General features: G+C 44.1%; 2 protein-coding genes across 2 annotated transcripts in view; both read left to right on the forward strand.

The window, feature by feature from the left end:
* Positions 1–3,455, forward strand: part of sec24b (SEC24 homolog B, COPII coat complex component) — a 31,572-nt gene extending 28,117 nt beyond the window's left edge. Inside the window, exons 21-24 of the mRNA XM_084455980.1 lie at positions 166–270; positions 412–504; positions 1,605–1,708; positions 3,150–3,455. Of these exons, the coding sequence (XP_084312106.1) occupies positions 166–270; positions 412–504; positions 1,605–1,708; positions 3,150–3,264 (417 nt within the window). The 3' untranslated portion in view covers positions 3,265–3,455. The remainder of the gene's footprint in view (positions 1–165; positions 271–411; positions 505–1,604; positions 1,709–3,149) is intronic.
* A 6,454-nt stretch (positions 3,456–9,909) lies between these two features.
* Positions 9,910–12,898, forward strand: hopx (HOP homeobox). Its single transcript, XM_084456544.1, has 2 exons — positions 9,910–10,121; positions 12,656–12,898. Exons 1-2 carry the CDS (start codon positions 9,972–9,974, stop codon positions 12,731–12,733), a joined length of 228 nt encoding a protein of 75 aa, XP_084312670.1. The 5' UTR covers positions 9,910–9,971; the 3' UTR covers positions 12,734–12,898.
* The last annotated feature ends 9,634 nt before the right edge of the window (positions 12,899–22,532 follow it).

Raw genomic sequence — 22,532 nt, forward strand, 5'->3', positions numbered from 1 at the left:
GAGGCGCCACCGGGGACGATCTGGCTCTCAAAAGCTGCAACAAGTTGTTGTTTTGGGGGGGTTTGTGTGTGTGTGTGTGTGTGTGGGGGGGGGTGTATTTTGAGTTTTCTAGCGGTCTATACCCACAAACTAACTAAGCAATTTGTTTCCTGCGCCCACCCCCAGGGGGCGCTGCATCTGAACGACACTGTGGTCCCCCAGCCTCATCTCATCCACCTGAGCGCAGAGCGGCTCACCAGGGAGGGGGCGTTCCTCATGGACTGTGGCAGTGTAAGGGCTGCTCCAGTCTCACCACGCGTCTCACTTCAACACCACTCCCCTGCGTCTCTCTTCTATGTCAGCATTTCATTATAAATATTATAAATATGAACATCTCACCGTGGTCTTCTCTCCCCCTCTTGTTCTGCTCAGGTGTTTTATCTGTGGATCGGGAAATTGTGTAATGAGATGTTCATCCGAGATGTTCTGGGGTGTCCCAACCACGCCTCCATACCAGCGAACATGGTAAATCAGTTGCAGACTCTCTAGGGCCGTCAAATAAATACTCGAACTTCGATCAGTCGTCGACTTTGGGGAGACGATGCTTCATCAATCTTGAACATGTAGATGTGATTAGTAGCGCGTCACACAACCTCCCCAGTCCCGCCCCTCTTCTAATCATGACAGAACACATTACGCTAGTATTCAATCTTTTCAACATGGCCAAAAAACAGCAAAACCACTGTATCTACTGTAGTTTATCCATCCATCTAGGTGGCGAGGAAATACCTGACTTTCTTCAAATCTGAGCACGTCTTCTCGGCAGCCAGCAGGCAACATTATAAACAAGCACTATAGGCTACTCCTCTTGTTTTGTTTTCAGTTGGCTCGGATATAGGCCTGATTAAAGGACCCTGTTTGCATTAAATGTCCCCCATGTTGACTGGGTCTTAATGTTGGTTGAAACAGGCGGACATGGAAGTTCCATGGGTGCTTGATCATGACAGTAGGCGGAGAGCGCCCTCTTGTGGTTAGAAGTGGTTCCATTGTATACTTCATTTTCTATGCAAAATTATATAATACCCAATATTAGATTTTAGGAAAATATTTGAGAGAAAGTCAAATATCATTTGTGAGCTCAGTTGACAGCCCTAGAACTCTCTATGTTCGTTAAACATGGACTATAATCAGGAACTGTGCTTTATAGCATTCCCAGTCAGGATTTCACAATGAAATACCACTACGTATGGTAGACTGGAAGGAAGAGTCGTTTACTGTACTCCAGATTTGATTTGTTGTTCTGCTTTTTGACAAACGAGGTGGCTACTGACTGCACTGCCACGTCACAACCACACCCCGTGGGTGGTAAACAGCCCAGAAGACAAGCCGTTGGCAGGGTTTTCTTGATTTCATATTTAGAGAAAAGACTCGCCACACGTCCTTAAACCACCTACATTTTTTTCACATTCCACAACCACATACATATTTCACTCAACCGACCACAGAGACGGCCGTGAATATCTGGCATTCAAATCCAAACACGACCGGCTGAAGACTATATCTTGAGGCGCTGTAGTAGAATAAAAAAAAACAATACTCCTTTTCTGTCTCTTTCTAAATCCCAGAGGCAGATTCCAGAGTTGAACACTCCTCTGTCTGAACGAGTGCGTGCGTTCCTGGCCTGGCTTCAGGACTGCAGAACCTTCGCCTCCATCCTCTACGTTGTAAAGTAAGTCCTACCGGCCTGGCCAGAGTTCAGAACCTTCGCCTCCATCCTCTACGTTGTAAAGTAAGTCCTACCGGCCTGGCCAGAGTTCAGAACCTTCCCCTCCATCCTCGACGTTGTAAAGTAAGTCCTACCGGCCTGGCCAGAGTTCAGAACCTTCCCCTCCATCCTCTACGTGGTAAAGTAAGTCCTACCGGCCTGGCCAGAGTTCAGAACCTTCGCCTCCATCCTCTACGTTGTAAAGTAAGTCCTACCGGCCTGGCCAGAGTTCAGAACCTTCGCCTCCATCCTCTACGTTGTAAAGTAAGTCCTACCGGCCTGGCCAGAGTTCAGGACCTTCGCCTCCATCCTCCACGTTGTAAAGTAAGTCCTACCGGCCTGGCCAGAGTTCAGAACCTTCGCCTCCATCCTCGACGTTGTAAAGTAAGTCCTACCGGCCTGGCCAGAGTTCAGAACCTTCGCCTCCATCCTCGACGTTGTAAAGTAAGTCCTACCGGCCTGGCCAGAGTTTCCTGAAAGCTGTTCAGCACTAAGGTCAATATCCCGTGTTGTTCAGTATGTTGTTCTGTACATATTGGCACTAACATGAGCTCTAGCCCCACGCCCAGCTCTCTCCCAGACGGAAATCAAACCCACCATCTTGGTTCAAGGAATGAACATCCTTAATGCCAAGATGGTGGGTTTGATTCCTTCCAGGGCTATATTCAGATGTTTTTACTGCATTGGCATGCATTGCCATCATCAATATGGTAATAGGATGAAGGTGAAACTGGTCCCAGAGCCACACAATGCTTTCAGGAATCTCACCCTTGATTCACTAACCCTTGTCAAGTGAATATCCAAGTCTGTTTCGTGTACAGTGGGGAAGCTGGTCTAACCAGGGATGGATGTGAGGTCGCCAGAACGGTATGTCTAGTGTAAACATGTAGAGAACATGGAGGTCGTTGATGGACAGCCCTGGTGAAGGCCCCATTTTAGTATGTATTGTTTGGGTTTCGGTGAGCTGTTCCCTAGTGGCGGGCCATTGTTCCACCATGATACTACCCTCATACCATTTATTTATACTAACGTCCTTAGAAGACTATCTTCAAGCCGAATTATGGTCCTATTGATTCAAAGAGGCCCTTTGTTAGAGAGAGACTCATTTTGAGTAGACTGTAAAAGGCCTCATCTATTTAATGTGATGTCATGCTATTAGTGTATGAATATAATGATAATCATCATCAACAATAATAATAACAACCATTCATTTTATTTATAAAATGAATTGATTTATAAAATGAATATCTTCCTTAAAACCATGCAATGCAGGTGCAGTGAAGTCAGGGAGAGTTCTTTGAAGTCAGGTGTTTTGTGTAGCCATAGAGGTGCCCGGTCAATCGTTTCAATCTGACCTCATCATTCCCATGTGTTCACGTTACAGTATGTCTCTCCTCTCTCTCAGGGACGAGCCCTCAGCAAAGGCCTCCTTCTTCCAGCACCTGTTGGAGGAGCGCTCCGACTCGTCCTTCTCCTACCACGACTTCCTGCTCCACGTCCAGCAGCAGATGTCCAAGTAGAGCAGCTGCGCCAGAGAGGCGCTTTGGCCTAGTGTGTAGAAACAAAGCAGCCCTGCTAGCCAGCACTGGCACCTTGTTAGCAGGAAGCACCCCTCAGAGCAAGCCTAGCGAGGTAGGAAGGACCCCACCGAGTGACACTGTAACCAAACAACCAACCTCCCAGCTCATTGGACAGCTGTGACCTGCCGTGACCCTGGGAAGCGAGGGGGGGGGGGGGGGGGTGGGGTTAGAGAGGAGGAGCTCCGCGGTGGCGAAGCGAAAGAACAGGTCATAGTTTTCAAGCAGATCAAGTTGGGCACTTTGAACAAGCTTCTTCTCCAAAGCAACTCGCTGCTCTCCTCTCTGGCTGCTGAGCCGGGGTCAGAGACCTGCGTAGCCTCTCCACAAGTCCGTCTCTCCCCAGCGGGAGGGAACGCCAAAGAGACGCTGCTGCTGCCGCTTCTTTGGATTGAGTTGGCTTTGTTTACACCACCGGCTTTGCATGTAGCGCTGTCCACCCTTTTCTATCGACATTCCCTCACCCTCCGCCCCCCCCGTGGGTATTTATTTAGTGATAACACTGGAGAGCTGAGACGGCCGCGTTCCTCTTCCGTTGTTTTCGGCGTGTGCTCGAGAGACGCATCTGTCATTGTTGTGTGTTTGCCGCTAGCCTACTGATCGACCCTCGGCGTAAACGGACCCGAACTCTGTGGTTGAAGATCGAGCTCTGTTCCCTGTCTATCTCCAACCCCCTCCCCCAGCTGTTCTAGCCCCGTGTCATCAGATTAATAAAAATGTAAACAAAAACAACAACAAAAAAGGCCCTGTTTTCTGAACGCGAAAGGAAGTTGCTATCCTCTTTGTAACTATTGAAAAGAATCTTTTATGTGCGATAATTTATGACCAGCTTATTAAATAAAACAAAACTGTACTTTGTTTGGTGTTTGGTCTGTTTTGTCAGATCAAAAGGTCTATCAAAAGAATGTTTACCAAGACATTGCAATCAGAAAGGGAAGCTGAGAGAAGCAACAATGAGCCGTGGGGAAGACATGGCTTGTTTCCATATGTGGGTTTCCTCAATTAAAAGGTGTATAAATAGAAGATCTGTAGATCTGCATTGAACCACTGCTCTAATGACTAGAATGATTGGTCTGCACTGCTGATTTGGGTCTCTGAACTCCTGCTTTGGGTCGTAGCCTCAAGCTGTCAGCGGTGTGAAATCCTAAACTGCTGATTCCCTTCATCCCTGAAAAATAACCCGTAGGAACAGTTATCTTGGGAACGGGACAATATCTTCTTTTTGAAGAACTTAGAACTTTGAATACTTAACCAACATATTTTGCAATATCATTTCTAGCTGAACATTTCAATGTGCCAAGTCTTTGAATCAGTGTATTTTCTTAGGTTGACGCACTTGAAAAAGAAAAGAGTTTTAAAATGTACAGTACTTAGCATAATAGTCAGTAAATAAACAAATAACTGAACCATCCTGCCTCTCTGGGACTTGGAGCCTCTCTGCCCCATTTGCAAACATCTCTCATCTCGTACATGTTTGTTATGTTCAAAGAAAATGGCTCCAGACCTCAACTATTATGTTCAGTCACACTTTTAGTGCCAGACTGGCAATTCAGTTGTAAAATAGAGAGGAGATTGTGTTTTCTGTAGGTGAGTTAATTTTCTGACCTTTGGGGAAAGACTATTTGATATTGTCTAGATTTGCAAGCCTGTAGCAACACCATCCAGCTGGAAAGAAAGTTCAAAATATTCCTAGTTACTTTTAGACCAACCACTATTTTACATAGTGTAATAAAATCAATCAAAAGTAGTAAATGGACCATTCATTTAGGGAACAGATGTTTCTCGCTTACACACACGCACACAGACCTTGATAGAACAAACAAGACAATGGCTCCTTTCTTTGCTTTTCACCTCCACACTGATTAAAACTAAATGAGGTGTTGGAGAACAATTCATGAGGCTTTACTTTACCAATAAACAAGCTGGCTGCTGTTGACCAGCTATATTTAAACACACGTTTGACTGGACAGCACCCATACACACCCACTTCAGTCCAGGGCCCCCTTCCCTCATCCCAAGCCCCCCCACTCCTCCCCACACACACACACACCACAGCACGCCTTTGATATTTTCATAGTCATTATGTCACAGTTTCCCATTCAGCCTTGTACTATGACCACATTCTCCCATCTTGAAATCCAGAAAAGTTCTGTCCTTGTTATGACTACAGCAAATGTACATCTGATTTGAGTCAATCATTCAGAGATGTGCTTCCTTACCTCCTTTCTTCCTTTTTGGTTTTCTCAAAGGAAACTGAAGTGGACGTCTTGGCTCATGTTGTTAAAGCTATCTACTATGATACGGTGTTTGTAGTTTTTGGGGTGAAGCCATTGCTCCACTAGAAAGTTAATGATGTGCCTGTCTTCTAAGCTTACAATGGGGTATTGTTTGACAGGATATACCACAGATAACAGCGGTAGTCAAAATAGGGAACGATGTTCTTTGTAGTATGTAAAGGAAAAATAAAGTTGAAAGCCATATTATCTCCTCTCCACCCCTATGGTAAAATAAATGGCTCTCCTACATTTACTTGATATATCTTTTAGACATGTTTATTTTCATATATCACATAAAACATATGTCATCTGAGGATATAGTACTACTTTATTGTTGGTAGTTCTACTTCAACATCTGCTACCTTTAAAAAAAAAAAAATATTTTATACACAACCCAGTCTCTCTACACGGCTATTTAGCCTAAATGGAAGCTTCACATTCTAGTTCTCATCACCTCTGTTTATCACCCAGTGTTAGGGGACAGAGTGAACACAACACTGTTTGTTCAGCTTTCCTGCAGCCTGAAACACAGCACATGGACAAACTCCCGGGCCCTCCTCCTCCTCCCGGGCCCTCCTCCTCCCTCTCCAACGCAGGCCGTTTATTTTGATGAGCATTCCTTCTGGAACAGGCCTGACTTCTGAACCTGAACCATATGCAGGGTGTCCTGTGAGCCACTTGGCTGGAGGCTTCCATGGAGACCTTTTGTCCCCCACAGTATATCAAGTCGTTTGCTTACAGAGTAAATACAACTTTCTTTTTTTTCATGAAAGACTGCATGGGTAAATCAAGTGATGTGAAATGTTTGGGGAGATGTACTGTATTCATTGTCAATGGCTGATGCAGACTCAGTATCATTGCTGTTTTTTTGAAGATGTAATCTCTCTCAGCTCTTTGAAAAGCCTGAGCTCTTGAGCATGGTAAGGTCAGCTCGGGGCCAACAGACTACCCCAGCCAACAGACTCCTGGAGTAGTTACCTAACACGTGGAGGTGTCACTAGAGTGCCTATAGAGGCCCTGTCCTGATGTCACAATGAATAAATCTGCATCCTGTCACTGCGCTCTAAAGCTCAGCTGCTCCGCCCTTCACACTGAACCTCTTCATTGGTTGGCTGCCTCAACCCGCAGGAAGTCCTTTCCTGCTTCTTGCACGAAGACTTGGCTTCCTTCGCTGCCGCTGGTCATCGGTACAGTGTTCAGGGCTTCCTCTCGGAGTCGTCTGGCTGTGCAGCGCAGACCGTTCCATCTCTCTCTAGCTCCGTCTCTCCCTCTCCGTCTCTCCAAACACTCAATAACATAGGAGGCTCATTTCCGCCCCTTCCAGGTCCATGTGAATTTGAGTCCAGATCCTATTTCCAGATGTTTTTGTTGGTCCCGGGGTGGGGAGTTGGAGGGGAGGACCGGTCTTATGTAAGACCCGCGTGCTGACCGCCACCTCCTTGAATAACTGACTCGTGCTCCCTGGCCTTTCTAGGCAGCAGCATCCGTTCCAGATCTCTTTAATGGAAAGGAGACTCCTGGTCTGGAGGCAGAGGGGTTAACATGGAGGAACAGAGCACTGGTCTGGAGGCAGAGGGGTTAACATGGAGGAACAGAGCACTGGTCTGGAGGCAGAGGGGTTAACATGGAGGAACAGAGCACTGCAGAGGTTTAGACCTGGTAGCCCTTCCTTCCTAGCAGGTCATCTATAGACTGTTTTTCAGACATGCGTCTCCATTTCTGGAAGCGGATTTAAAGGAGCAGTAAAGGGAAAAATCATGTTTATCCCTGTTTTAAGGTTACTTATGATCATATACAATGGTTCAGATTAAAACGTTGACAAAACTAGCACTTTTTGAGAAAGTCTGATAATTGCTCTACCACCGTTTAGGTCATACAATGGATGTGGGTGGGCACCCTGAAAAATCTTTCAAAAACATGTTAAACTCTCGATTTCAAAGACAAGAAGCTCACCGAGGAGGTAATGAGAGTGTGTGTGTGTGTGTGTGTGTGTGTGTGTGTGTGTGTGCGCGCGCGCGCGCGCGCGTGCGTGCGTGCGTGTGTGGGGGGGATATGGCATAGGGCCCTGTAAGTCGAAGATCATGACATAAGCATGATAAGCATCAAGTCTTTCCTCCGCCTGTGTGCGTACTGTACTATGCATACTGTACTATGCATACTGTACTATGCATACTGTACTACACCACGTCAGTCAGGGCAGTGCATTACCAAACATAGTAGGACATGATATCAGCCTTTCATTCACTATAGTTCAGACAGAGGTCCGGTGATGAGTTGTACTTTGACATCCCCCCTGTCATTAGTATGTGTCAAAACAACCCCTCGCCTCTAACCTGTATGCTATATAGCTCTGGAACAGACTTAACTCAGACCTATAGAGAAAATGACCCGTCTCACTTTGAGAACGTTGCGTGTGCGAGACCATGAGTCAGACTGGAACTGGAACAAAACATAGCCAGTAAAGTACAGAATTTTATCTGTTCACCGTCATTCTGTGTTTGATTCCATGAATGGTTAGTTTATTGTGTTAATTACAGTAGGATATGATATGGTCGCTGAAGAACGTTATCATATCAAACAGAGGGTATCCTCCTGTGGGTCAGGGTTCTGCGGTCTTAGGGTCATGATTCCGGATATGTTGAGACTGGCCTGTGTAATATTGGGAGTTCTCAGGCACTGACCATTATCTCATTTCAAACAGTGCGAACATGATCCTGTTGTGGGGTGTCTAGTTTTTGTATTTCAAAAACAGACCTATTACCTATACCTGTAGTTCTCTCTTCAACTCGATATGTAGGCCTATAACAGCCGCATGCTTGATTCCTCCCAAGGTGGCTAAGGCAGGAATGGTAATGCATTCACTGCACACTAATATTTATTAGGCCTAACATCATGTTAATTTGCTAAAATAAAAACATTAAAAGATGCCAGTCAGTCTGGGGACAGTAACCAGGGGGCTTTAACTTATGAAATAGTGGTGAGTGATGGTCCTTTCACAGAACTGTAGGTTTAATACTTAATGATAACTGTCCCTCTATCCTTTTATAATCTATGTTGAGATTTCCTGAGATATTATTTGGGTTGCAAAATACCCCTGAACTTTGGATCAACCAGGATCTGTCTTATCGGTGAGTGGTGTGCGTTCGCGCTCTTGACCAATGTTTACCTTGCAAAAATATTGCAGTCATAAACTGACAGTTTGGTGTTGTAACATTTTACTCTAGGTGTCGTTTTACACCTCCTGTTTTGCTTGCCAGTCAACGTGGAATTTATTGTCTTTTATAGCATCCGAGTAGGAAAGCAATTATGAACCCTAACAGGTGCATTGAAAGAAAACACAGAAGGATGCTATGAGCTACTAAACTCTTCAGTCCATCCATCACCAATGGAATCAAGGCAGGGCTTCTAACATGGCCTCTAAGCCTACTCCTACTCCAGCTGTTCTGTGAAAGGGGCTCATAATTATGGGTCTAATCCAAATCTAAAAATAGCATCAAAAGGAACTCTGTAGAGAGTTGTGGACATTTTCGTGCCAGTATTTACTCAATTTTCATGAGAAAGTAAACAAGGCTACATGCCATGGGCATTTCTGCTGAAATGATAAGGTCAAATTACTGTAGGCTACTTAAGAGTTGTAAGAACAATTACTGAATAAAGAACGTTGACTTATTGGCGCTATGTCTAATAACATTTGCTTATAGAGCTTTATGAGCCATCAAAGTGGTGATTTTTTAAGAGAGCAGAAAATAGCATTTTGATATAGGTACGGGCTACTGTTTAACAAACCATAATATTTCGCTCAATTTTCAAAAGCATTTGGCAGAACATTGACTGTAGTCTACCTTGGATGGAATAACCTCCTGGCAGGCTATGGGTTACAGGTGCAACGCGTCTAACAGCGTCACGTTCTTCTAAATGCCGGACGAACAATTGTGGCATGTTGTTTCACAAGAGTTAGGAATTGAGATAGGCCTATTTGACCTTTTCAATAAATATGCAACTGTGTGGGCTTCTGCCACTTTAAATTGTTGTCCATACTTTGCGTCAAAGTGAAATCACATTGTATTTTGAAGGGGAGGGCTTTGCAGATTTGGTTAGGGTGTTGGAGGGGGGGGGGGGGGTAGACAGCTGACAGTAGTAGCTTTCCACACAGTTCGCTCTCATTGTCAGTGTGGCATCAGTCGGGTTGTTGCTGTAGACTACAACTGCTAGGCAATTTGTGTTTGTCCTTATCTAAAGCCTAGCCTACTTTCTAGCTGCGGCTGTTCACTGACGAACACGCGTCATTTGCATGGGAAGTTAATCTGCGAAGGGTTCTAATTCAGTGCGTTAAAAACAACTTCTGTGACTGCGCGCTGTTTACGCGTGGGAGGAATGGCTTCTAACGGGATGGAGAGTATGCAGTTAGCGGAGGACCAGATCAAAGTTCTCGAGGAGAATTTCTCAAGAGTCAGCAAGCATCCTGATGAAGCCACGCTCATGCTGATCGCGGCGGAGTGCGGACTCTCTGAAACAGAGACAGCGGTGAGTTTTCAGTGTTAGGTTGAACTTCCACAGACTAGATCATAGGCTAGGCGACCATATGGATGGAGAGATAGACGCAACCTAAAGTGTTACAATGAGTTGCAATGTTCTCATAGCAAATTCGTGCCATCTCTGTTGTCGATATCTGAAATAACCAGCGCGTTCTGAATTCTTTCTGGAAACCTGTGTTAAACTTGACGTTCAAATGTCCTGGCAGTGAATGCAGTGCTTTCCAGCGAGTTCTCTCCTCGTTACGCACGCATCATTGAACAAATACTATGCAGCGACTCTAGAATGTATGGTTCGGTTACTGAATAGTTTCCCCTTGCCTGTCCCGTGGCGTGGTCGTCTGTTTGCCAGATACTTGTCATTTGTTTTCCAAATGTGTTTTTCCATAGTAGCCTAGAAGCTTTGACAACGTAGCCTATCCAGAACAAGTTCTGTCTGCGCGCGTCAAGCTGGTCGCATGTCCCCTGCGGATCATCACTGTCGCATGCCATCCTGACCTGTCCACCAAAATAACACGATGACAGGACGCATCATCACTGTCATTCCAGCCTCTTTTATCATGCAATACCTGTAGCTGTAGCCCCTGGAAGGCCCGAATTATTTAGACTAGATGGATTGGACTCAATGCTGCAGTAGGCTAGGCCCATAAATCATCATTATACCTGGTTAATAGCCTGTATCAACATGGTCAGGGAGGGAACTCCTCCATCACAATCAGAGGATGAAACAGTCCATTTTGTGAGTAAATGATAAGTAAATTATGGGTATTCAGTTAGATTAATAGGTTATAGTTTGTACAGGAACTGGCAATTGAGTGGCTATTGTGCAGTGAAGAAGCAGATGTAAAGTTTCAGGGCATGTTTGGAAGGCAAGTGATAAGGTCAGTGATAACACCAATGCGAACTCTGAAGGCGTTGACAACACCTTACAAGTATGCAGACGTTTCTAAGCATTCCACTGATTGCTTTCTCAGTCCTCCATTTCAGTATGGTGACATTGGAGAAATGCCATACTGTAGATTGAAGTTGTTATTTTCTTAATTGTTCTTTGTGGGCCTGCTTTGATCTAACTTGCAAATATATCAGCCCATTCAGTATTATCTCACTGACATCACCTGACCTCAGGTTAATTTCATAGTCAAATATCAACCACGGTGGTGTGTGTGTGTGTGTGTGTGTGAGTGCAAGACAACAATGAACCATTCCCAATGGCCGTACGCCTAATGTCTGCGAGTGAATTGTGTCCCGCTGCCGCACATAATTTGCCTACAAGTCAAGTATTGTCAACAACACAGATCAACCCAGTGCCTCGTGCCTCTCTGGAGCTGTCGTCTTCTCCCTCCCAGACCGGTTGGGCCTGCTCTGCTGCACTGACGACGTGTTTCCAGCGGGAGTGTAGAAAGGTGGCAGAGGCCCTTTCCATCTTGACTGGGCGGAGTGTGTGAGCTCCTGGAAGTGAGGTCAAATTATTGGCCTCTCATCAAAAGACCTGACGTCACTGAAAGCTGACGTTACAGCTCTCACGTCTCATGACTGGAACAGCAACAAAGCCATGTTTGATATGAAGAACACACCCTGCTCCCACTCACAATGAAGCAAAAGCATTTATATTAACAATGTGTTTCTACCTCTTTATGGCATGTTTCACTTCTCTCCATAGGTCTGTCTGTTTCTAAAGCACAAAAGTGGCCAAAGGGTCACATGGAAATACTGTAGTGATTTCCTCAGCTAATCCCCGAAATAGTCATCTGGAGGAGCAGCGTTTAGGATTATGTAGTTACGCACCATCTATAATGGAGGAATTATATTTTGAGTGTATGGGTTGCCCTGATACTACAGATTATACTGAAGCTGATTAAATTAAAATCACGTGTTCAGTCAGGAATGTGCAAATGATTCTCCACCGGGGTGTTGCTCCGAATGGAGTCATGATGAGGAACATGGCAGCGGTGCGCTGGCTGGGTCATCGTGAGTTGTTAAATGCGTTCTTAACCCCCCCTCATGTCCCAGCCTTGTCTAGATGATCTCACCACTGCTGTGGGTTCCTTGACAACCTGGATTCCAAAACAATGACATGTCAGGCATGGTCTAATCATTTAGCGGAATCAGTTTCTGGTGAATGGTGAACGTTTGTTGTAAACCAAGACGGCTCTGGTTAGTGATGAAATGCTGGTATAAACTGTCAGAAGACAGCCAGTTGTTTTCTCAGTGTGTCAGTTTAACATTATATTGGAAATTATGTAGAAGTTTTTTTTTATTACTAGAAGAAGAGCACCTCCATAGACAACACTATTGTATGTTGCTTTGGGGGACAATTCTCTGGAATATTACTATCCTGTCTTATTTTACAGGATGTGTTCCATAAGTGATTACCTCACCCATATCAGGTTACAGGTCCTGTAACTATTTGTGCTGAAAATGACTGTTGTTTGGAACTAAACACCTTTGGAGGACAATAGGAGTGATGTCGGTGGTACTGTCACCTGTCTCTGACACCCCCCTGGGGTTTTGTCTTGTTTGTTTCAGAAGTGGTTCAGGCTACGCAACGCGCAATGGAGGCAAGCAGAGGGTCTTCCTGCTCAACTGGGATCAGTGAAAGACTGAGACTGATGTCACACAAGAACCTCCGACGTCTCCTCTTGCCTTCTCCCACCCGCGCCCCTACTGACCAACTCCCCGGAAGATTCTCCCTTCTCATGTCTTTCTCTCTTTTCTATCTATTCTAAGCTATTTTCACTTACGGAATGTGAAGCGTTTGCGAGTCGTGTGTTATGCCAATATATAACCTCCATGTTTACATAAATAAATGTTATATGTTATTATAAGTTAAAGCTGTCGTAGAATGTTTTGAAGCTGTATGTTTCGTGTGTCCTGTGATGCTCTGTGGAGGTCTAATGAGGAAGCAGAGTCACAATGGCGGGAAATAGACTTGGTTGTGTTGTTTGTCGCTCAACAGGGAGCAGGACAACAATAAACTTTTCATGGGACTATAAAAGATGTAAGGGACTGCTCGCGTTACAATACCTTCAACAGGAATCAAATCAAACATCGGCAATGCCGAAACACACACACACACACAAGTGGCTGGAGCGTCCACTGATGGAAATTTTCTCCTGCTCTTAACCCATCCCATAATCCTTCCCCCAAGGGCAGCTGAAAGCATCAGACAGCGTTAGCAAACTGTTCTTCTGCATGTTTTTGCATATTAGGTTATAGGGTTCTTCATGGGGGAAACCCTTGGTTATAGGGTTCTTCATGGGGGAAACCCTTGGTTATAGGGTTCTTCATGGGGGAAACCCTTGCGAACACCGGGAGAAGAAAGAAAGGCCTGAGGCGACAGTATTAGGTACTGCGCCACCGTGACGCATGTGAGCGATTTGGGGGTTCAGAGTCTTGCACAAGGACACTTCAGCACACTCCTGAAGCTGGGATTGAACCGGGGACCTTGTGCTCCCCAGCCGGCTGCTCTACATCCTGAGCTGTGTGCTGCCCCGCAATTTACCATCGACCCAGACTGGTCGGTCTGCGGTGCCAATTTAGAGGCAAATTTAGAGTGAGAGACATGTTTACGGTCACCAGAGTAAACAACCAGCAGGTGATGTCATCTCATTATCTTGTCTTGCCCCCTATCTGATGGGTGGTACAGCAGAGGTACAAACGGTCCAGGAAAGAGATGGACATAATTATGCTGAGAGAGAGGGGGGGGGGGGTGAGATAGAAGCCTGATACTAAACTCCCTGTGCAGGGGGATGGAGGGGGGAGGTAGATGGAAAGTGGAGATGCTGTTGCTCGCCAAAAAACCCAGAGCACAGACGGCACAGGTCGTGGGAACTGTCAGCATAACAAGCTCAACAGAAACGGATACCGACCCAACAGGTAGTTCAGGTCGCAATCAAACACCCCTGGGTTTGACCCAGTCTGTTGTGAGTGAATGTATGCAGGAACATAGAGCTCTGTGGGGTTTCATTCCTGGGCCTGGGGGGTTTTTCCCCCGAGAGCACAGCTGGGTGTGAAAAAGAGTCACACCCACAGAAAAACAAATACGTTTGTTCCTGAACAGTGAACACAGCAACTCAGAGAAGCCAACACTCAAACCAGTTTGAAACCTAACATCCACTGCATTTCCCTTCTTCCCTCCGAATCCCTCTAACAACATAATATGCACGCAGATACAAATGTAGAATTTGGTCTGTTGTTCTGCTAGTACCACTGTAAACATTGTAATAGCTTTTTGTCACCCATTAACTGAAACAAATGAATAACAAAAGTAATGTTTAAAACTCCAGATATTTAAGAAACATATCCCTCCAATTAACATTCTGTTAGTTAACTGATAGATCATAACATGGAGACAACGCCATATGCCTCATTATGTAATTTCAACCACAACTGAGTGGACTGAAAGGCTTGTTGGAGTGGTGGATGATGGTGTGTGCTAGGAGGGCTTGGTGTTGTGTAGAGAATTTGAATGGACTGGGGCATTGTCTGTTGCTAAGAGGAGTTAACAGGGGCTTGTGGAATCTGTCACTGCAGGCCTGGTGGTGGTCAGAGGCAGGAAGATTCACTGGTCCAGCTGGCTCCATTGGATTTGACTTCAGAAGTGTCCAAGCCAGACCGCCAGACACAGGGAGGGCTGCCCGCCTCCTACCGTTGACTGAGCAGTGCTGTGGGGCCATGATGCTCCCAGATACCCTTATTGAATCTGACACGGTTATGGTTACCTAAGGGTACCATTTGTAATCAAGGGTGCATGATCATCTAAGATCAGAACAAAACCACAACAAACTGAGTTCCAATTCAGCGGATCACAGTATGTTTGCAAAGAACCTTACATAACTACTTCTCTGTCAATATATTCCTAGACTAGAAGACTTATTGCATCAACGGGAAATGTGGTTTAACTGAAGATGCAACACCCTTTCCGTGAGGTTGCTACACATCACTACATTTTCTTTGCATCAAGAACTTGGACTTGAATAGTCCAAGTTTACTTTATTGTCATTGCACTGAGCACAACTAAATTAAATGGCAACACGTATAGTGCTTTTACATATAACAAACAGTTTTATACACATACTATACACTATTATTATTATGATTATTATTAATAATAATAATTATTATAATTATTTATTTATTTTCATTTTTCGTCACCAAAGGCATTATGAGAAGGATTGACAGAGTGAAACCTTGGGGGACAAAGCACCATCTTACCAGTGCATTCAAAGCACCATCTTACCAGTGCATTCAAAGCCAACAAACAGACTTCTCTCGCATTAATACTAATCAGTGTGCTTCCTGACAAACTGCCAGCAGCCAGATTGAGACAACCTTATCAGTGTCACTGTCTGCTGCCACAGACAGATAACCTACAGCAAAGGTTCGAACTCCCAGCCAGAATCAGTGACACCATGGGAACAGCAGTCACTCACATGAGGCACACTTGAGGTGCAGTACAAATTGTCCTTTACCCCAGATATACTGTAGGATCATCTTACCACACCAACTACAATGATGACTGAATAGGTTCTGTGTTTATGTGTGCCGTGACACGTTGACAAGTCAATCACACCCCTCCTCCTCTTGGTTTCACCTTAGCTGTGTTCGGAATCGCTCCCTATTCACTATATAGTGCACTATATAGGGCGTCAGCCATTTTGTTTGTAGTGTCCGAATTCTCCACGGAATTTTCGTTCCCTATATAGTCCACTATTTATTACCCACAATTCACCTTGATTTGCAGGGAACAGTGCATGTACCCTACATTTTCTCCGTTCCCTAGGTAGTTCACTACATGGTGAACCCTATAGGGAATAGGGAGTGAGGGAACGAGGGAGCGATTCCGAACACAGCTCTTGTCTCACTTTACCCAGCAGTCTCAGTTCACCTGCAGTCTAATCCCACATGATGTCCCACGCTGGCAGAATCTCCAGGCCAGCATGGCCCCTCTGTGGCCCCCCCCCCCCCAACGGAGCTGGCTGCCCTATACCCTCTCCTGAAGGGCTCTGAAATCCACACAGGCACCTTTGAAATCCATCTGGCTGCTTTTGACACAACCTGTACATGTGCCTGTATCGTATATATAGTGATTTTAAGACAAACTCACAGCATCCTTCGTAAATTAAACCGTGGCCATCTTGTGGGGTTTTACACAAAAGTGGACCTTTCTAGAGGAATTTGAAGCAACAAAATATGATTTATTAGTTTGTGTGTTGGAATGTATGTGTTCTTTTCTTTTAACTCAAGCAATGAGATAGCACTGTCTACATGCGGGAAATCTTGCAAACAGGTGGTTATAATATTAACAGAAAACCCCCAAATGATTGAAAGTAGAAGTGCACATGAGGATCATTTTACCATACCTTTGCTCATTTCAAAATATGGGAATGCATTCACTGGAGAATGAGGGACTTTTGGATCTGGGAGGAAGTGAAGGAGAAGCAAACAACTCAAATTGTCAGAAAGCAGCCAATTTGGTTTGGTCATTTGCTAAAGTCAATGAACTGTGTTTTAAGGCTTCGGTTTTTATCCATTAAGTTATCCAAGCATAAGTCTCATTGCACATGATTACAACACCAGAGGAAGGGACACAGAGCTGCTGGTCTTACTAAAGCAGATCCTATACCAAACACATTCTTTTAAAATGAGATGTTATCGTGAGAGAATGTTTCAACATTTTATGAATATGTTTGGCTCCGCTGCCATTTTGTCCCCCCCCCCACCATGGGACACCAACTGGGGCTTGTTGGGGATCACAATGGTACCAGGGTTCTACCACGAGTCCATACTGGCTCTCTCAGTGGAATGTAGTCCTTAGAGAGCTCCCTTGCCACTGAGAGGGCTTGTATACGAGAGGATGCTGTGGCATTCTTTGCTCCCTTTGAAACCTGTTACAACACACAAACGCATACTGGGAATCTATGCCTGTTTATGAAACCATTTACTGCATTTAAAACCATTGAGTTTTGAATTTGTAACTTTTTACTGAACTAAAGCTTACCACTATCTCAGATCACAACAATAAAACGGTGTCACTAGGTCAAAAAGTTGAACTGTGTTATGTGGTGTGCGTGTGTGTGTGTGCGTGTGTGTTGAGGGAGTGTTCTCACCAGCCATATGGGTTCCTCTGGACGGCCTCGCTCAAAGAACATCTTACTGTCCTTCCGCCTGGGCAGCGAGAGCTGGTCAAGCCTTGAGGTGGTATGGGCCACTTTGGCAGCAGGGGAAATGTATGTTGGCACATTCTTCAACACAGAGAGAGGAGACTTCCTCAGTATGCTTTTTTTCAACCAGAGATTGAGTGCCCAGAATTTCATCTCTTCCTTAAGGCATTAGCAACACCCGGGTGCATGTTGACTTGATTTGCTTAATTGAGCACATAACTGCACAGTTACCCACTGAACTGAATGACTAATACACCTGTGAGGCCAAGCACTTACCTCCTTGCTACTTCTGAAGCTGGGATGGTCCTGTTTAGGCTTGGCTAGCTGAAGTAGGCGTGGCGTGGTCTCTGCAGCTTTCGCCCGGCGGTCGAGGTGCCAGATAGGACAGCTGTGCTCACACCACAAGGTATGAGGAGGCCTGCGGGACCAACACAGAACACTTCCTGTACCCACAAACAATAGTTTTCCACAAACATCAATACCTCAACAAAACTCCGCACAGACGCAAACTTTCCCTTTCTTCATGGTATGCCTACAGCAGTGAGTGATAACTGAACAATGACAAGAACCCACACTGTTCCCTATGCTCATTGTGTTGTCATGAGAATCCTGGCTGGGTCTGAGCCCAACAGCACGTTGCTGCCGTTTTTTAAGATTTATAAAAAGACTTCCGCTGCGGTCTGTGAGCGTCCCAGGGGTTTGAGCTGTGAACAATAGCCCCTATTGTCCATTTTGTCTCCTCTCGCCCACAGTTTTCTACTGAAATAACACATGGCTTCCTAGTCCAGAGAGGACTCATTTTAGACCTGGGCCAGATTGCTTTGCCTACCTTCATACCCAGCCTCTTGATATGCGTTTTGTTTTGGTCAAGTTTGAGTGACTTGGGTCTTTTACCCCATTTCCTGGGAGCTGCGTCTCCTGGACTTGGGTGTTGACAGGTGGACAATGTGCTGGTACTGGGACACGCTGGAGGAAGGACGGGATGTCTTCCTGGAGGAGTTTGACTCCTCCTCCTCTTTCCTGCAGGGAAACAGGAGCAACTGCCACCTATAAATAGGATGTCTCGTGCCAGAGAAGGAAAAATACATTTCCTCCCAATGACCTATTGTTGAAGATGAGTAGGGTAGATTACTACTGATGCCAGTCATAGAGGAATTGTACAGAATCCCTGTCGACCCACACATTTTTAATAAAATGAGATTTTGTTAAACACTTAGGCATATATATTATATATATTAGGTGTAGATGAAACATCACTAGTGCCAAAAAAATGTTTGTATGCCAGCAGCACCCGAGCAGCTGAATTTAGTTTCTTCATTCTCTCATTTTGGCCCCATAGTTTGGTCATAAACAGCAAACTCTGAAAAATGGCAAATATCTGTCTCAAATTAGGTAGTAGGGTGAGGTTGTATGTGGTGAATCTCAAAGGAATTCAAACATTTGCACATCTCTGTGAAATCAAATGCAGAGCTTTCCACTGTGTAGGCCATGCAGCTGTTTCATCCCTTACAACACATGCTGCCATATTCAGTTGAGTAGATTCATTATTCATAGAGATTGGCTTCCAGGGAGGACATCTGATCAAATTGTACATTTTATCTAATGTCCTGGGCTCTACCGAAATGAAAGCTGTGGATGAAATAAAGGACTATGAACATAGTCAACACATACAATATACCCTTGGGCATTACTGAGTAGCATATTTCTCAGAGCAATCACCTCTCATGTGGATTGCAACTTCACCATTAGGATCTGGCAAAGAGCCTGATCATATACTTGCAGTCCAAGCTTTTAGAGTCAGTCGAAAAACATCAGACTTCAGCAGCAGTGTAGTGGTGAGTGAGTGAAGAAGTGGTATACATATAGTGGAGGAACCAAACCCTCAGCATTTGGAGATACCCCTCCAAATAGAACAAAACGGGACTTTTTTTTCATATCTTTAATATGTCCCCTTCATGAAATGGATTGTCCCAAGTTTTACTTTTACAGTACTGCAAAAGTCATGAAATTCATCCATGAAGTGACTTACCCCGCCTAACCTGAAAGAGGGAATTCCAAGATAATCCTTTGTCATTTTCTACCAGATGGTTGTTTTTACATCATACTTGCACAGATGGTCTACAGGTAGTGTCCCTACATCCCAAAGCAACAAGGATGCCAATATTTGGTTCTATTTTGAATCAGCAGCCTCCTATATAAGGCCTTATTATAGGCGGAAATAGCAAAAGGTTATTTTGTATGAGGAATATTCACCTTTAATCCTGGTCCTACTCTTCTATCAGGGATAGAACAAAACCTGACCTTATTTTTTCATAACTTTGACTTATCCCCTTCATAAAATGAATAATGAGACGTTTTACTTGTTTTGAAAAAGCCATGAAATTCTTCAATAAAGTGATTCACCACATTCACAAAAAAGAGCCAAATACTCCAGGCCTGCCCTGAAAAAGGAGTTCCAAGGTAATCCTGCATCATTTCCCATCTACTGGTTGGATTTACTTTATATTTCCACAGATTGTCTACAGGTAGAACCCTAACACCCCAAACCAACCAAAGTGTCACAATATGAATAGCCAATTGCACAACTCCAGTACTTCCTGAAATCAGATATGCTTCTCTATTTCCTGTCCTACACTATTGGATGAAGTGATTAATCAGGTGTGCCTGACTGCAGCACAATGATCAGGCTCACCTGAATAATCATTTCATCCAATAGTGTGAGACAGGAAATAGAGAAGCATGTCTAATTTCAGGAAGTACTGGAGTTGTGCATATAGTGAATTGTATTGTGAATCAGCAGGCTTTTATAGACTACTAGGCCGTGTTACAGACAGATACGTCAAAGTTTTTTTTTTTCATGAGTTTCTAATCCTGGTGTAATAATACTGTAAAATGCCTTCATACAACACAATGACTGCTTAATAACAGGGAATACAATTTGATAAAATGTTTTCACCCACTTCATATTCATATGTAATCTATAGATGACAATTATCTTGGAATTCCCTCTTTCAGGTTAAGCGTTTTTTGCACTGTTTTGGCCTATGGGGTAAGTCACTTCACGGATGAATTTCATGACTTTTGCAGTAAAAGTAAAACTTCGGACAATCCATTTCATGAAGGGGACATATTAAAGATATGAAAAAACAATGTCCTGTGTTGTTCTACCCCGTGGAGGGGTATTTCAAAAACTGGTTGTGAACGCGGATCTACGCAAGTATTTTGGAGCGCGCCTTGCGTCAGTGTCCCTATCGGTTCGTTAGTAAATAGCACTTGCGCTCGCGTAAAGTACCATTTTTGTCATGACACACGTTTCTACGCAAGGACGCGTCAACGTCACCTTGCGTAGCTAGCGTAGCTTGCGTTGACTATGAATGGGTCTAAGGCTCTTTTTGAGGGTTGGTTCCTCCACTAATACTATAACAGCCAATATTCTGAAATTGTACCACTTTTACATCAGTGGTAGATAAAAAGTGAGTATACTATGTTGTCTGTTGATAAGGAAGTGTGTATACTGTGTGTCTGTTGATAAGAAAGTGTGTTTACTGTGTATAACCACTGTGTACACCCTCGACTACTCTAGTGGATTTCAGCAAAAGAAATTCCCACTTTTATGGCAATGCAGCACAATAACAGCAAGACTGAGCATAAGCACTGACTATGCTTGTTTTCTCAGAATGGCTGACTCATACTTTTTTCATAAAGTCATCAATAATAGCCATGGTGCAATTAGGGTACAATTACCTCAGCGCTGAGAAGTCTCTTTTGTGCCTAGCCAGGTATTGGATTCTTTGTGTTGGAACGGCTCCCAGTGCAGAGTAAGACAGGGGCACTATAGACTCCTGGTTACCCCAGATGAGCTTCCTACTGGGTCAGTAAGATTATATACTTTCAAAAATCACTTACACATTGTCATCAATATTGATGTCTAACAAAAAGGCCTGGATGTGCAATTTTTGGTTTCATTTGTTGGGGTTAACACAAAACTAAGGTGCAAAGCATTGGCCTGCTCAACTACATGGAGAGTCCAGTATCTAATATGTAGAACAGAGCTTATGAGTAAAACCTTTTTCTATTCAAACCGACATTCAGTGTAAAAGTACTTACCAGGGTGTTGTCACCCATATTGTTTTGGACTCTTTGTGCTGGGCAAGTTCCATGATTCTACAACAGAGTGCAATTAATTCATTAGATTATCTCGTATTACAATAAAAAAAGAAGAAAATCTGCATAATGAACAATACAAGTTCCTTGTCTTTTTGAACATCGAACAACATAAGAAATTCATAAAGATTTGCACCTGTTTGATGGACAGGTTCTGGATTGAATTCCTACAAAAAAGTTATCAAGACAAAATTATTTTGACATTATGCACCTAGTGATCAGTGGTAGACGTTAGAATTGTTGGCTATATTGCCAATGTGAGCATTTGCTCCACATCTACCTGCTTTTCCAGATCCCATCTCCCCAGGACAGATAAGCTCTGTGTGCTCAGTGCAAGGGCTGGACTGCCACCGCCTGTGTGACAATGGGCTTTGTTGTTGTTGTGACACTGGGAGTCCTTAGCAACTCATCACATGGCTGGGACTCCTTCTTGAGAGGCAACAGGCTGAAAGAGGAGTCCTCTAGCGCCTCTCCAGTGTGCTTCTACACTGTGTCTCAAGACTTCCGACAGGAAGTTACATGAAAAGTGATATATCAAGGTCAGCAAGGGACAGTTGCTTAAGTATTTATGGGGAGCTGTTTATAAAGAATTCCAAAAATAAATGTGTGCTGATAAGAGTATGTCAGCAGCTAGCCTGTTGAGATAAATTGTAATTTAGACCAAACCTCAATACTGTACGTTCTAATTCCTAATTCCTTATTTCAGTTATAATGAGATGTAAGATTGCTGTAATGCTCTTTCTGGCCTACCAAAAAAAGCCCCCAGCCTTTGAAACACCCTGCCAGAGGACCTGAGAATGTCCAAGACCGTGGTAACTTTTAAGCGACACCTTTTTAATATTGCTTTTACCACATTGATTTTTTGTTTCTTTTGAATCTGTTCTCTGAATCTGTTGTCTTTACATGATTTATTAGTAGCTTTTTATGTAAAGCACTATGTGGTACATTGATTTGTATGAATAGTGCTATAGAAATAAAATGACATTGACATGTACAGCAAGAAAGGTGTCACAGATACCATTGTCACCGCAAGGTTTTTTATTTATTAACATCAGTCAAGTTTGTGACTAAATAGA

This window comes from Borostomias antarcticus (assembly GCF_949987555.1).
Source record: "Borostomias antarcticus genome assembly, chromosome: 22".
Classification (NCBI taxonomy): Eukaryota; Metazoa; Chordata; class Actinopteri; order Stomiiformes; family Stomiidae; genus Borostomias; species Borostomias antarcticus.